We start from the raw sequence: 15,841 nt of genomic DNA, 5'->3' as shown, positions 1-15,841 counted from the left end.
ATCGAGCTGGACACACTAGCTTACCGGGAAAGTAGAGGTGCACAGGAAATAAACATTTTTCGGAATGTATTGCCTCACGCTGCCTATTCAGCTAGAATTGCACTTGGCGGAATGTGGGGTTTTACTCTCGCCCGGGGTTCACATTGCAGCTCGTCTGTTTACATAAAATTGACCACAGCACGGGGACCTCAGTACAGGCACGGGGACATACTGAGGCACGGGGACCTCAGTATGTTATTCGGTGGATAATATCACACCCAAATCCAGCTAAGAGCACTAGAATAGAACAGCATCTTTCACCTCGTAATTACAAAACGATATGTCGAAGACCCATGCATTATACACATCGTGAAATTACATCGCGGTGATTGCACAATGTTTATAAAAATAGCGTTGTAAGCTCTGCATAAATGCATGAAAAATACGATGTGAATGCAAATAACTATAGGATATCCCACAAGATAAGTCATCGGCGAGGGAAAGGCACTAGTAGCCTTGTTCCTTACATGATCAAAACATGGAAAGATGAGACCAAGAAGGGAAATGAACTGAGCCTTATCCATATTACGACGCATTTCTCAACACATCCACGCTCGTCCCAAATCTAGACGATGCATATTGCATATAGTTGTTGGGACCCAATGCCCATTCACATCATGCGCATTTATAAAAGTGGTAAGATGAAACGCGGCAGGTCGAAGGAAACCTGCGCCGATAATTCCATTCCCATTAACTACAGCCTCGGTAACATTGCAATGCACATTTTATGGCGAATTATTAAGTCACACGATCCATCTCTCTACCACAGGAAGATTGCGATAAACAGTCATAAAAGGCAATAAAACTCGCAACGAGGAGCCACACAGCACTATAAACATCTCAGCGTAACGGTAGCAGTGGCGTGGCCTCATAGTATGGGATTAAACGCTACCGTGGCCGCTGTATTACAGCATACTGACACTCTGTCGTCTCACAATTCACCGACAACTCACCACCACATCTCACAGGCGGGACACACTAGTCTGGATCCCAGCGACACCCCGCGACACTGGATATAGGTAGAATTGTGCCTCAAGACCCCACTGATGCGGACGGTACCTCCTGGTTAGAGGTCCGAATTCCTGATGAACCGGTTACCCTCGGAGTGTTTTCCGACGTACCGGTACGCCAGCTGGCCGTACACCGCTGTGGGAACGCGGGGGGATGGTTACACACACGGAGAGAGAGATGAGAAGGCACGGTAGTTTTGAAGTGCCATGTGATGTGACATCAGCTTATGTCGTTGATGTCCGAAGTCTAGCTAGCTACTGAACTAGAGGTCCAATAAGGGTGACTGATTCCAGAGAATATTTTGAACAACTTCCTCTTATTTCATTTGAAGCAAAATTAGCGTAAATAGGCATGGAGGCAAAAAAACGGGCACCAGCTAGCTGTTCGGCGAGATCACACGTTGAAGACGCATAAAAAAACTGTCAAACTGCAAAGAACAGGTAAACTTATCATTCTAGTTATATTGCTGCCCTATATCGTTCTTTGGGAATCATTGACCCCCGTTACCGTTCGTTCGTTCGTTCATTGGGGTTTACGGGCGCGTCGACTGCGGTGGTCATTTTGCGCCCATAACGCTGTACTGGTAAAGCGGATATGTCAACAGAGAACTGACGAACTGAAGAAGGCTAGAACTACTTGAGATACGTTATACTAGTAAAACGAGTATATCACAGGAAAACTGATGGATTGAATATAAGAAAAGATGCTGCCGGATAAAACCCAGGGTGAGTTATCACCCAGCAGGTGGCGAATGGTGGTGCCTGGGGGAATGCGGCCGAGGCAGCGTGTCCGGTTTGGTTCGAGGTGCGGGCAACTTAAGAGAATGTGAGTGACTGTGAGCGGCACGGCACAATGGATACATGTTGGTTGATCATATTCTCCACGGAGGAGATAGCCATGCGTTGCATACGTATGCCCTATCCGTAGTCTGCAGAGGACCACTTCATGGTGTCTTTTGCCTTGAAAGCAGGACTGCCAGGGCTCCAGAGTAGGTTTCACCTTTCGTAGCTTCTCGGATCCATGGAGACGCCACTCTGTCTGCCAGCTAAACGTCGTAAAAGATCGAACGGCTGGGTAAAAATCGCGAGCCGGCAGAGGCAAACGACGGAGGCAGGGGGCCGCGGCCGCGCGTCTTGCGGCCGCGTCGGCAAGCTCGTTGCCTCTTATGCCCACATGGCTCGGTATCCAGCAGAACTGGATGAATTTACCTGCTCGTTCCACCGACGTAAGACGAGATAAAATGTCTTGTACTATCGGGTTGTCTGGATTAAAACTCCGTAAAGATAAGAGGCTGCTAAGGGAGTCTGACAAGATCAGATAGCAGGAGCTGTCAGACACCTCGATAAAACACAAAGCCTTCTCAATTGCAACGAGCTCGGAAAAAAACAGAGGCAGAAGTTGGCAAAGAGAATGTGCGTGTGTCATGACCAGTCACAAAAGCGCAGCCGACACCATGTTCTGTTTTCGAGCCGTCTGTAAAAACCGAGGTAAAACCATCATATGAGGCAATGTGGACCCCCGTTACCATTCCCACGTGTTACATATGACCCCATTTTCCACCGTTCACTGTGTATATGTCCGCCCGTGCGTTTATAAATATCAGCCTCTGCGCGCGCGGTCGGCACGCACGTGTCTGAGTGTGCGTCTGTATTGTATACTCACGTCCTCGCTTCTGTCGGTCGACCGGGGGCGGCGGCGGCGCGATAGCCGAGTCGAGGGCGTCCATTCCCCACTCTGTGCGCGCCGGGCCGGTCGGACCGCTGAACTGTGGAACAGACCGGAGGGAGCGTGGTCAAAGGGAGATGTCTGTCAGCTGGATGGCTGGTTTATAACGTGGCAGGGAGGAAATGGTAGTCATTAGCATACATCATAAAACACATGGATGTTCGGCTTATCACGGGAGATCCGGCGCCAAAATGGACTACTAAAGGTACGACTTATTGCCCCGTCGATAACTGTTATATGTTGTTTTCTTTGCACGAAATTCGTGAGCCTCTGTTAAGTTAATAGTATTTTTTCCAAACCCGCATTAAAGCGACCTGCAATGGGGCATGCTATATACTTGATCAAACAAAACCAGCTGGAATGACAGTGAAAATTGGCCCCAGATAACGCGACAATGTGCGGAAAAGGCAGACAAAACGTCAACACAGCAGACACGACCAATATCAAAGTTTCACAGCAGAAGCCGACAAAAAGAACTGTCATGGACACGCCAAAACGCGGAACAGCTTCGGCCGTTTGTCACTGCCAGACTTGGATGTGTGTTCAATACAAACGACTCCGGCCGGCCATGCACTGGAAGGAGTTTTAAGTGGTCCGCCAAGAATGTGCCCCCGTCACGCTAGTCACGAGGCAGCAAGTTTGCAGTTATTTCCCGAAGCTGTTTGAAAGTTACGTTTGTTGACGTGATTGTTTGTTGACAGCAGCAATGCACTCAGGAGGAGATAAGTGGAGTCATTGCAAAAATGAGACATTGCAAGCTTACATGACCCACTACGCCGATAAGGTTCTGACACCGTTTTTGCCTGCTGTCTAATCAAGCTACTTAAATTCGGTCGGGCCGATCCATGGAATCAATAGCGTTAGGCTCTTTTCCTCGCTTCCACCCGTCTGTTCGGTCACTCACCCTGATGAGGCGCGCGGTACGGCAGTACTGGCCCCGTCGCTTCGCCTCCAGACGCTCCTTCCGCGAGACGACCATCGAGTCCAGGAACAGCAGGTTGGGCAGCATGTAGAGCACATACAGTCTGAAAGGATGCAGAGAAAACGACTCAGTGTGTGTCTCAATATGGAATTTCACAAACAATTTGTGTTCAGAGGGGTGGCAACGACAAAATTTCGCCGCGAAACTCATGAACAGCATATCCTTAGAGCGTATTCTTTCTAGCAATGTCCTGGTGATTTTAAGCCTCCACACTAGCAACAGATATTGCCAACACATGTCTGCTGGTGACACGCACTGTCCTCAGTCCTCTGACCCTGTCAGTCGCTGACCTGTGTCGGGCGTAGTCCTCGGGCGTGAAGCGGTCTCCGGTGAGCTGGTCGGGGCTGCACGGGTTCCCCAGGAGGCTGAGGTACGTCAGGCGGGTGGCACACCTCTGCAGCGTCACCAGCAGCGGCTCCAGCTCCTCAATCTATCCACAGCAGCAGTCAGGGTAACCCAGAGGCCATGTCATGGCAGTGGCTGGTCGAGATCTTATGGTAAAGATGAATATCTAATGCATTTTGCAAAATGGGGCAACAAAAAACTAGTTCAATGCCCAAAAACTTAATTTGTCAGATGTATTACAAAACTCAAATAACAGTGTTCAAGTTCTGACATCACTCCAGGTACTTTTATTCAAACCTATCTTGTCTGAGTTCTGACCTTGTTCTTGTTCAAAGACAGGGTGTGCATTCTCGGCATCCTGTTCAGCTGAAGACAGGTGAGCTCGTTGTTGTCCAGCACCACCTCCTCCACCCTGGGGAACATGTCCAGTCCCTTGGATGTTCTGCAAATCGGGCAACAAGAATGTCTCTCAACTCAACCCTTCAGCCTTTGTAACACCTGAATTCAATAGCATTTTCAGCATCAGACACAGGCCAGAGGGCACAGCTTCAAATATGCTGAAATCATCAATCTTGGTTCTGAGAGAATAGTCTTCTAGTAGGATCCTATTTCAGTGCAAAAGAAGGAATAAAAAATAACTTAATCAGCATACTGGTGACAGGCAATTGATTTTCATAAGAAAGGTGAACTTCACAGGCATTTTGGTGTACCTATCAGCTGCTCCAATCTACATTCTGCATGATATAGCAAACCAATATTAAACTAGCCATTGAATTTTCTTTAGGGTAACGGGATTAAGTGTTAATCAAAGTGCATTCCCATTGCTCATTGCTCATTGCTTGTAGAATCACTGGAGATCAAGCAACATTCATGTTTACATATGCATACTCGCTGACAGACTTGACACATATCAGCATTGGACATTGGTATGAGCAACCCAGGCCGTTTCATGGCCTGACACTGCAGTGCCCTATGCTGCAGTGCTGCTATGCTGCAGTGCAGTATACCGCTTACCGCTTACCGCTAAGCGGTAAGCGGTATAGATGCTATACTGCGCTGCCAACACCATGCTGCGCTGCTGCATTGGTGCTGTATTGGTGAATTGGTGTGTTTGAGACAATTTTGGCCTAACATTCCAGCATTGCAAGCATCCGAGTGTATTGATCTTTCCAAAAAATTCAAATACACTGCTGCGCGTAGTACGCTGTAGCATGGTGCTGTAAAACAGAGCCCAGTAGCACTATGCTAGTACCTGAGTTGTATGGAGCTGAGGTTCAGCCTTATGGTGTCCTTGGCAAACAAGCCACACACTTCCCTCGGAACATAGCCACCTTCTGAAGCAAACACATGCAGCTGGAAAACATCCAATGTCAGTATCAGTGACATCAGTGACATGGATAAGTTCATTTATGCCTTGTAGATGCATGCAAAGTGAGCATGAATCCTGCATGGTTTGTCAAAATGAGTAGGTTGATCAAACACATCTCAGTTTATCATTAAAAGAAAACAAAATCAGCTACACTATTAAAACTTAGGCGTCCAAACAACAAATTATCGTGAAAATACACAGAATCTCAAAAAGACAAATAATGAACACTATCACGGCCAATATTTCATTAATATTGGGATATCAGACACTGCCACAAAACATTACGATAAGGCTGGATTGGAACACCGACCTCTTTGGATTCCTCAATGAAGTTATAGAGCTCATTTTGCATTGCCGTGAAATACGGTACGATGGGCACACCGGAAAATGTAAATAGGTATCCTTTAGTAGAACAAATTACTTTTAATTGTGACCTAACTATAGAAATCCGCAGGAGCTCTTCGCACTCCACGAATATCTGTTAAATTCAGTTTTGTCACTGCCGCGCCGTGAATGCGGTCAATGAAATAATTGCATTCTATTTTACTGCTATTTTTTGTAGGTAATAACACAAACAGAACATCACCGGAAAAGCCATTGCAATCGATGGCAGATCTATCTGAAAGAATCTTGGGTAGATCAGCTAAATACAAATACGTAAGGGCAAATCAGCCAATTCCCGTTTATATGCTTTGCGTCTCCGGTTCTCTGCACACTTACAAAAAAGTCGTGAATCCCAACATTCCTAAGCGCAGTCGTCTCTTATAACGGTACGAAATATTATTAATCCCTGTCAGGCATTGTTCTGCAAGGCATCAGCATTGGACATACTGCATCAAATTGAGAGCCCATGTGTTACAGAATGTATTTCAGTCGCCCCTATGATGAGCCCGAGTCTCAGCAGCCAGCCCACGACCGCATAGCGCCATACAGTGGATCATTAACAAAGTTACAGTTTCACATGCGCGGTCGCCAAGTGACGTCCGTCGTCCCTCCACTCGCCGAGCGCTGACCCGTCGGCGAGCGCCACTGACTTCCTCGTCCTGTGCGCGCACCACGTTCACGATACAACCACCCGCAGATACTAGAAGTCTGACAGCGGCGGCGGCAGGCGCGCCGCGTCCCGATACGACACGATACACGGGAAGGAGGGTCCGCCGGTCAGCCGGCTCACTCCCACTCTGTAGTACCCGGCGGCTTGGCCGTCAGGTCGTACAACACCCGGCTGATGCCACTGACGTTCTGGATTTCCGCCACCATCCGCTTCAGCGTCTGAAAACGAGGGTAAACGTCACATTACTGAGGGCGCAACGGAACAGCTTATCAAGAATGACTCATGCGGCTGCTCTCAACCAGGATATCAACCATGAACCATAACATCTCTATCTCCATTTTTTCCCCAAATTTGACAAACATTAAACTGCCTTTGCGAAATTGAAAGCTTCCATCACAACCGAATTCACCCGAAACCTTACACACCGACGACTTCTCCCGCCGTTGCTGTCCTCACCTCGAGTGGCAGCTGTTTACCGGGCGTGGCCGGCACGCCCGTCATAAAGTCGTGCGTGATGAAGGTGCGGATGACCACGGAGCGCTGGCAGCTCGGCTGGTGGCACGTGGCGTCACGGTCAAAGTGCAGCGGTAGTAGCACCACCGGCATCTGGCTGATGACCGACGCGGAGCCCGACGACGACAGCACCTGGGTGAGACACGGGAGCGGAGGGGTTACAAATGGAGGAATACAAGCGGGAGCGGAGTTACAAACTCTCGAATGAATCAGGTAACAGAAGCTCATGGATGAAATTGCATGCAACAAACACAACTTAATTTTATTTCCCTCTCAAACAGCGGCCTGGATGTATGTAGAGGCTAAAATTATAGAAGCAGCTCATATCACTAATTATCTTCCTCACGACTGATCCCCAAATACATAGCCGGCCTCTCAGGTCTACCACCTACCTTCGGCAAACTATCCCTCCCATTGTGGGACCTGGCACTCCTCCCCCTCGATCGACCCTCCACACCGACTGACCTGATGCGCCACATAGTCCGCCTCTCGGATCTGAGAGAGCACGCCCGAAGTCAGGAACGTGGGCGTCACGGAGGTGAGCGGCGCCTTCACCATGCCGCCGAAGATGTAGCATACCCTGCCGGAGAACATGGCGGCTGTCATGAAGTGCCGATGAGGTTTCAGGTTTGGATACCAGGGCGAGCAACATACGCAAATTAGCTATGTTCGCAACACTACCTGCTAGCATTATATATCCATTTGTTTATCATTATCTATTATTGCGGTTAAGTTGGACGGTGACGACATGACGAATTCAAATGATCTCGGCAACACGACCTAGGATGACCACGTCAGTGTAGTTTGGCCAACAATTGGCAAACCAATTCACTCGAGACCAAGTGATTGACGATTCATTGATCTTTCATTGGCTGAATGGATTGAATGACTGTGCGCTCCAGCAATAACGCAGCCGCGTGTTCTGCTCGCGGCCAGCTGTTCTGTGGAGCGACAATTTCTGTCCGAGGGTAGTATCGATGACGTCACAGGCTCAGTGACGCCACCTTTCTTCCCCTCGACTTCGCGACAAGGCTGAATCCCGTGCGTCAAACACGAACACAGTTGAAAAAAGTATGTATAACACATTTACGTAGGCTCCCTACAGGTTTTTACAGTCTCTCACTCGTCGAGTTTTCCAAGACTTTCGTTAGGTGAGCTACGATAGTAAAATGGCCACCCTCTAGACATGCCATCGATGACGCCATTTCTGCCATTACGTCATTGGAGGAAGCGATCCTCCGCCTATAATGAACGCCGCGTACCTGTTGATGTTGTGGCAGATGCGTGGTATGAGCCGCGCCAGCTGCATCAGGTCGTGCCAGTCGGGCTCGGCGTCGCTGCTCAGGCCGGCGCAGTAGCTGTATGTCCGGCCGTCACCCTGTGAGAACGGTATGGAGCGCACCGAGTTGGCAGTCAAAGGAACAGGTTAGGGTCATTCAGGGACAGGGTCAGAGGATCACTGGAATGCGGGGTCAACGAAAGCCCACAGGTCGACCACTCCCAGCCGGACAGTATCAAAATATGAGCCTGTATCATTATGAGCATGCATCTTGAATAACTATAAAAATGGCATAGACTTTCAAACAGTTTTGGCCTTTACAAGTACGGCACACCATGCACCAGATGTCACTACAAAGCCTAAATAAACGACAAATCATAAAAAAACATTATATTAATACCATCTTCAAACAACTGGCACACATATAAGCATACATTGCTTTCTCACCATTTAAAGACTCTCCCCTCCCTCAAGTAACAAGCATCCGCACTGACCTGAACTCCGACGGTCTGTATGGGCAGCAGTGTGGTGGCCAGCCGGTGCCTGGACGAGATTCGCAGCAGGGTGGTGCGGTCCTCCTCCGATGTCGCGCCGTCTATCCGGTTCAACAGGGCGTGACTCTGCCGGGAGGGGACACGGGGTCAGCGAGACAATGGTGACGAGAGGAGGTGGGATGCATATAATTAGAGTCACAGAGATCCAGAGTAAAGTTACAACAGCAGATGGCGAGACGGCGGTGCCTCTGTGGTCAGTATTCACTCGCTGGATGTAGCAGTGGTCAGTATTGACTCACACGTCCTCTGTAGCTGCCATGGTCGGTGAGTACGCTATATATTATCCTCAATAGTTACACGCCGGCTGTTTCCAGCACTGAATTCAGCTGGTTTGCAGCAGCCTGTGGTCAGTACTCACCCGCTGTTTGCAGCTGTGGTAGTCGGCGATGATTCGCAGCAGCACCTGCGTCTCGGAAAAGTCGGAGCTCATGTAGGGCTCCTCTGCGCAGATGACCCGGATGGCCAGGCCGGGTCCGGGGAACGGGTGACGCTGTACCAGCTCCGGCGGTAGACCCAGGTCGTGGCCCATCTCTCGGACCTGGCAACATGGACAACACCAGGCCGGTCAGGTCAGCCGGTCATACCAGCTGCTCCTGGTACCAGAAGATGCTACGGTCGGGTTACGAAAAGTTAATCTCCTCAATCGAGACGGATATAGCTGATTAGGTCAGCCACGTAATGCGATATCCTCTAAAGCTCGAAATCGAAAACCCATAACTCGCAGACATTTCCTGTCGACCTGTGGCATATCAGAAATTTGTATGTTTATTCATATCCGATGTCCATACAAAAGCAACTATTCTAAATAGACAGACGTTTCGACCTCAGGGTGCCTTCGTAAGTGACTGAAAACACTTCTACATTAATAAATCAATCAAGATATTTTACACTTCTTTGCAAACATGACTGGGACACTTTTAAGTCCTCTTAAGTGTCTTTGCCTTTCTGTCTGTCACGGAGAAATAGCGATGGGTTGGAAAACGAGGTCTGGCTCATTCGAACGACCGCGACGAGAAGTATTATAATTGACATCCATAAATGAGCTGACGCCAGCTGTTGAGGAGGGCTAAAACGAAGGGTGGCCGCTTTGCCCCACTCTCCCCAACAATTCACGGAGATTCTTCGCCACAGCCAATGTGAACACTAATAACATCACCACAGTCCTGTCACCAATCACCGTTAACACCACCATCACCACCATCCTCTCCCACACAAACCTCATCCTTGTGGAAGTCCTTGAGCGGCTCGACGACGCGGCCCTGCTGCCGCAGCTCCCGGACGAGGTCGGTGTCGTTATGGTGTGTCTTTATACACTGCGCCGCGCCAGAGGCCAGCTGGGACGCCGACTCTATGAGGTCGGGTCGCAGCGTACCCTGGCCGAGCAGCACCTCGTCCGGACGCAGCGTCAGCTCGCTGATGACGTCATTGGCCACCTGACGACGGACGGGGGGGGGGGACACGCCGGTCACGGTCACGCTTAGCTGTGTCCGTGAGCTCCACTAGGCAATGTGGGTGCATTATCTACGTAGGTAGCTCAGAGCCATGGAACGAAATAATTCATTTTCGCGATAATTTCCGACCTACGTCATTCCAGCTCCAAGTAATCTCAATTCTCACCCACTAATGCATTTAATATTGAACTCTTAACCCGCGCACCGACGGGGGTCTGCGCCAACTTCGCAACGACGGGGGGGGGCGGATGACCGCCCCCCCCCCTGAGATCTCGAGAACGAAGCAAGATAGCGACAAGCGGTAAACGGCATCGGATACGCACGGTCAAGATCTACAATTTTTACTAGGTCATTTTCAGGTCAGGTCAAAGATGACGTCACAGGGGTCGAAAAAGTCAAAATGGCGGCGCTAGATATGGAGAGAGTTTTTCTCGAATAACTTTCGAATTAGTCAAGATAGGAACAAACTAAGGGCATCATCGTAATCCTCTCGTCAATCCGCATCGAATGATATATATATATATATATATATATATATATATATATATATATATATATATATATATATATATATATATATATATATATATATATATATATATATATATATATATATATATATATATGTTGACCTCGAAAGGTCAAGGTCAAAGGTTGACCTCAGGTCACGTGACCTCGAGGTCATCATGTATATCATTCGATGCGGATTGACGAGCTGAACACAATGAGACCATCCACGCGTCTGTATCTTGTTCCTGTACGGAGTTATTGGCCAAAAACCTTTGGTGAACTTTGATGATGTCACATGACCTCACAGCTGCCCAACAGCAAAACAGACCTCAAGGTAGTGAAGGTTGATCGTATATGAAGTCATGTATGGTATATGGGGCCATTCCGACCCGTTTTAGTGGTAAAAACAGGGAGTTGATTTTTCCCCCATTGACTTATAATGGGGAGGTCGCGAAATTGACCTGACCTTAGGTCACCGATATCAAAATTCCGAGATATACAAATTGTAGCTACTAATGACCTAATAACATCCTGCGACTTTCAAATGCCTCCGACATCTACTGTAGCTCTGGCACGGTGACAAAGTTGCAAAAAAGTGACTTGAGGTTGGGTCATTCAAAGTGACCTCGTGACCTGACCTTGAAAGGTAGGAGGTTCAAACTTGCACACCATATGTAAAATTGATGAGGGAATAGTCATACCAAATTTCGCGGCGCTACGCGCCGCGGTTTTCCCGCTATTCGCGAAAAACCTCAGGGGGGGGGGGCGGATATCTGCCCCCCCCCCCGTCGGTGCGCGGGTTAATGCATGGAACACCTTGGCGAATCTACAGAAGAATATAATCTATCTAATATCAATCTTACTTCCCCCAAAATTCATCCACACCGATACTCTGTTCAGGTACAATCCTTCAATCGCGTCATCGCATTCCCGACGAACCGAAGTCCTTATACTTCTCGTAGGTATTCCTCGTTCCCCTCACCCCCCCCCCCCATACATCTTCTCCCCACCTTGATGAATGTGTCGCCAATGATTTTCCGTTTCTGCTCGGGGTGCGTGGTACGACAGAGCAGACCGGTGGCACGTTTCCGAAGCACGCCGTTGGCTCCCGTCTCCGGGATTGTCGTGCTGCCGTTCAGGAAATTATGCCGCGCGTTTATCACTGTCGGGGACACACAGACGGATAGTTTAGTTTATAGCATACAATTACCATGCGCTGGTAACATAAGACAAATAAACATAAAGATAGGGGATCTGGAGGCTGTCATCTTAGTTCCTGAAAACCGTAGCGAACAGCATGAACAAAAGGCACTGTTTGTAAAACTAAAGCTATACTTGTTTGATGTTTCGAGGATATAAATGAAGACAACCGTCTCCAAGCAATCTTCATATATCAAATCATGGTCTCGTATAATCCAAAGAAAAATGTGATTTTTACAAATTATATGACAAATATGGGTGTAGCCAATTCACTTAACTGCCGATACATTTCAAGTGATGTCAAATAACACACAAACAGATTTGATATTCATTAAGTGAATGAAAATCCACGCAGCATACACAGTAGGGCTGACCGAGATTACTTCGAATTGGGTGAATTTCATATTTCGGCTTCGGCTCACTATTTTTCCTATGTAAAATTGAATTTTAGATAGGGTCTTACATGAGACAAAAATTGATCAGGATACATCTTCCGTAGTAAAAATGCAGTTTTATGGGAGCTGTTTTCAGATGTCAGTGGCATATTTGCAACATCAGTTCCGTACCTCCTCTTTCTTATCGATGAATGGTCTTTTGCTTCGAAACCTCATCATACGGCGTACGAGTCTAAGGAATCAGGTTGGATGGAATACCGGTGGATGCAAAAGCCTACGAAACAGGTGAAGCTGCTCTTCAGATCAAGTTAAACTCTTCCAGAATTGCTGAATCTTGCCAGAGGCATTGACAACTAAAGCCTATCCCTCGGCAGGAACAATACAACGGCACTGATTGGTTGTTCACACATATCGTTACAGGTAGCTAAATATAAGCGATATCAATTCGTTGGATGCAAGCTAATAACTATGCCCTTGAATAATTTTTCCTACTATACAGTAACATATAGTGAAAAGGCACATGTCAATGCTGGTGTTAAGGTTAGTACCCAAATCTGTTTGAAAGAACTCTATCAACATATGCAATTGACTTCTCAGCTGATACAAATCATTTAAATCAATTTTATTCAAATTTGTTTGCAATTGTCTACCAACAATCACCATCGAAGTGCACTGAAGGAATATAGCTGAACAAATAAATATTAAACATGTCAATGGGATCAGTAAGTTTAGCGATTTGGCGGTTTCCATTCATCCGAGTCCAGTGATAAGAGTTCCGCGACTTCTGATGCCTTTTTATATTCCATCAGGGCCCATAATTCAAGCAGATAGCCCAAAGCTAAACGTAGATGGATGCTTAGGCCAAACGAACCATCAGGAAGGCATCTGGCGGCATCCAGAATGAAGTAGGTAGGTACCAGCCGTAAGGGCTGTGTTGCAAAGAGGAGTTTTGATTCAGGAACAGCTCATGATCGAAAAGAAAGAGCGAGAAAGAAGATTGGTGTGAGAGACATCGTGAAGGAGCTGATTCCGCTTATCCTGGCGCAGTGACTGAAATCCAATGCAAGATTCAGCCCTCCAGTCCAGTGATCATCTAGGAGAAGAGTCTCACGGTCAAACAGGAGAAGCTTTGGAGAAGAGTCGAAGGAGTTGCTGTAGGAAGGGCGAAACAAACTGAGAGGAAAGAGTTATGCAAATGCTGAATAAACTACGTAATATCACCACTTGCCCTCATTCCATCCTGTTTTGTGATGAGCCAAATAAAGGTGTATGAAATACCTAAGGTGATATGGGTTTTTCGTCAATAACTCCCGATCAAATTGAGTTAGCGAGTCGCCAAAGTCACGAATGGACTCAGGAAAGACCTGCCGAATCGAGTGATATGCAACATAACCTCTTTTAATCAAGGCCGTGGCCTGAGGGGACCTGACCTGACCTTGACCCGAGGTCAACACCGTAACTTACTCTCACCCGAACAAAAAGTATACCATTCGACGCGCCTGATATAGCAAAACACGATGCTGACAAAATTGCGGCTCTGCGACCATTTTGAGCGAAGTTATTCACCAAAAACCGAACCGGTCTAGCGCCACTTGACCTGACCTCAGAGGTCACCAGATAACCTCAGGCCTTAAAATCGGGTACCAATCGCTGCGTCTCGTAACGGCGTACACGCTCGTTCTTTCTCCAAGGCTCTAGCTCAATTAGGGGCGAAACGGCGAGGGGGGTCGTACCAACCTCTCATTCTCGGCCGGGGTGCGTATAGAAAACCAATAGGTCCGGCGAGGGTTAAATACAAATGTGCAAATTTACTACGAAAGGAGTGTTTTTATCAAAAAATTGCAAGAGGACATCCCACCTTAAAATTCAATTTTACATCGGAAAAAAGGTGAGCCGAACTGAAATTGCAAATTCGAAAATCTCGGTCATCCCTAATACACAGGCATGTGAGCAGTTCGTTCGTCATAAATACTACGCACCCCTGAGTTTGAGTCCGATCTTGCGGAGACTCTGTTCCACCTGCAGACTCTCGTGTTTTCGCATGAACCCGTTGTCGATGTGGACGGCTATCACCTGGTCCTGGCTGAGCGCTTTGTGCAGGAGCGCCGCACACACGGTGGAGTCGACACCACCGCTGACCAGCAGCTGTGGACAGAGAGGTGACGGTTACACCGCGATATCGACAATGGCATTTGAACGATACAATATGGAGGGGCTTCATTGGTTCATCTCCTCTTTGGCAATAGATCTTTGCGGGTCGACGAGGAAACAGCAAAAGTTAATAAGTGGGGTATGGACTTTCACCGAGGCATTGAATCTATTCTCAATCAAGTATCCGCTGACAAATACATCCGCAGTCAGCGATAAGATGCAAATCCAGTACACTGTCATAACCGACCGCCAAAGCATCACCGACTGACCAGGACTTTTTGTGAGCCGACGGCGGTGCGGATGTTCTCCAGACACTCGACCTCCCGCGATCGCAGGGTGAACGATCCCGTCACACCGGCCACGTTGTACAGGAAGTTACGCAGCATCGCTGTGCCGTGCTCCGTCAGGTCCACCTGGCATAGAGCAGAACGTCAGTTTACATAGAGCGTATTCAAAAACTTATGAGACAGGCCGGAAACTGGTCAGTACCAACATGTCCGCCTAAAACACGTCGTTTATATGCATTGAAGGATATCTCTACATGCCCATGATACTCCCTAAGCACTCTTCATCCCAGTCCGGTCCATCACCCACCTCTGGGTGGAACTGTACACCGTACAGCCGGAGTTTGTCATTAGCGATGGCGGCCACCAAGTTACCGGAGCGGCCGACCACCTTGAAGTTGTCCGCCACGCGAATCACAGAGTCGCCGTGCGTTAGGAGCACCTGTTGCGTCTTCTCCAGGTCCCTGCGGCGGCGTAAGAGAGGCAGAAGGAGGGGGTCGATCGGGTGACTAGTGCAGACAGATGTAGATTACTGCACTGCTGTAGGTTGCGTCATGGGCAGCCATCGCGCTTCTTTAAATTGGACACAATAAAACTGCTAACTCATACCATCTCTTATTTACTAGAATGAAGAACGTCAAGACAATTCGCAGCGTCGATCGTCCACAAATGCGCCCTTCTCTCCATCGCCACTCACTTGAAGAGGACGCACTGGTTGTCGACCTCGATGTCGAACTGTCCGTCCTCACGCTCCTCCTTGGCCTGCACGACGCCGCCGAACTCCTTGTTCATCATGTGGAAGCCGTAGCAGATGCCCAGCACAGGGATGTTGATCCGGAATATGTCCGAGTCATACTGCGGCGAGTCCTCGGCATTGACCGAGCTTGGTCCGCCCGAGATGATGATGGCCCTGGTAGCGAGAAGAGGAGAGACATGTGACATCGGATATCGAAGCGATCATTGGTGAATGAAAGTGAAT

At 48.2% G+C, this 15,841-nt stretch overlaps 2 protein-coding genes across 2 annotated transcripts; both read right to left on the bottom strand.

The window, feature by feature from the left end:
* Positions 1 to 49: 49 nt before the first annotated feature.
* LOC122368572 (leucine-rich melanocyte differentiation-associated protein-like) lies at positions 50 to 5,986 on the bottom strand. Its single transcript, XM_043342627.1, has 7 exons — positions 5,782 to 5,986; positions 5,355 to 5,455; positions 4,421 to 4,544; positions 4,048 to 4,187; positions 3,680 to 3,800; positions 2,713 to 2,815; positions 50 to 1,185 (listed from the first exon to the last, which is right to left on the bottom strand). The coding sequence occupies exons 1-7, from the start codon at positions 5,821 to 5,823 to the stop codon at positions 1,106 to 1,108; spliced, it is 711 nt and encodes a 236-aa protein (XP_043198562.1). The 5' UTR covers positions 5,824 to 5,986; the 3' UTR covers positions 50 to 1,105.
* Positions 5,987 to 6,319: 333 nt separating this feature from the next.
* Positions 6,320 to 15,804, bottom strand: LOC122368575 (GMP synthase [glutamine-hydrolyzing]-like). Its single transcript, XM_043342637.1, has 12 exons — positions 15,560 to 15,804; positions 15,173 to 15,326; positions 14,848 to 14,991; positions 14,407 to 14,572; positions 11,843 to 11,994; positions 10,089 to 10,304; positions 9,230 to 9,409; positions 8,812 to 8,937; positions 8,301 to 8,416; positions 7,504 to 7,618; positions 6,982 to 7,170; positions 6,320 to 6,743 (listed from the first exon to the last, which is right to left on the bottom strand). Exons 1-12 carry the CDS (start codon positions 15,802 to 15,804, stop codon positions 6,642 to 6,644), a joined length of 1,905 nt encoding a protein of 634 aa, XP_043198572.1. The 3' UTR covers positions 6,320 to 6,641.
* Between the last annotated feature and the right edge of the window lie 37 nt (positions 15,805 to 15,841).

This window comes from Amphibalanus amphitrite, unplaced genomic scaffold (assembly GCF_019059575.1).
Source record: "Amphibalanus amphitrite isolate SeventyFive unplaced genomic scaffold, NRLGWU_Aamphi_draft 000958F_arrow, whole genome shotgun sequence".
NCBI classification, from domain to species: Eukaryota; Metazoa; Arthropoda; class Thecostraca; order Balanomorpha; family Balanidae; genus Amphibalanus; species Amphibalanus amphitrite.
The sequence above is the reverse complement of the archived record's forward strand: the minus strand, read 5'-3'. Positions and strand labels throughout refer to the sequence as shown.

Bases quoted from the DNA above. Each gene is read 5' to 3' on its own strand.
- LOC122368572 (XM_043342627.1), bottom strand. From the start codon at position 5,823: ATGCAAAATGAGCTCTATAACTTCATTGAGGAATCCAAAGAG. The intron at 4,188-4,420 runs GTCAGAACTCAG...TGCTGTGGATAG, and splicing joins TGTCTTTGAACAAGAACAAG to ATTGAGGAGCTGGAGCCGCT. The intron at 2,816-3,679 runs GTGAGTGACCGA...TCTGTTCCACAG, and splicing joins GTACCGCGCGCCTCATCAGG to TTCAGCGGTCCGACCGGCCC.
- LOC122368575 (XM_043342637.1), bottom strand. From the start codon at position 15,804: ATGTCACATGTCTCTCCTCTTCTCGCTACCAGGGCCATCATCATCTCG. The intron at 10,305-11,842 runs GTGGGGAGAAGA...GTCCGTCGTCAG, and splicing joins TTGGCGACACATTCATCAAG to GTGGCCAATGACGTCATCAG. The intron at 8,417-8,811 runs GTCAGTGCGGAT...CCGTTCTCACAG, and splicing joins TACAGACCGTCGGAGTTCAG to GGTGACGGCCGGACATACAG.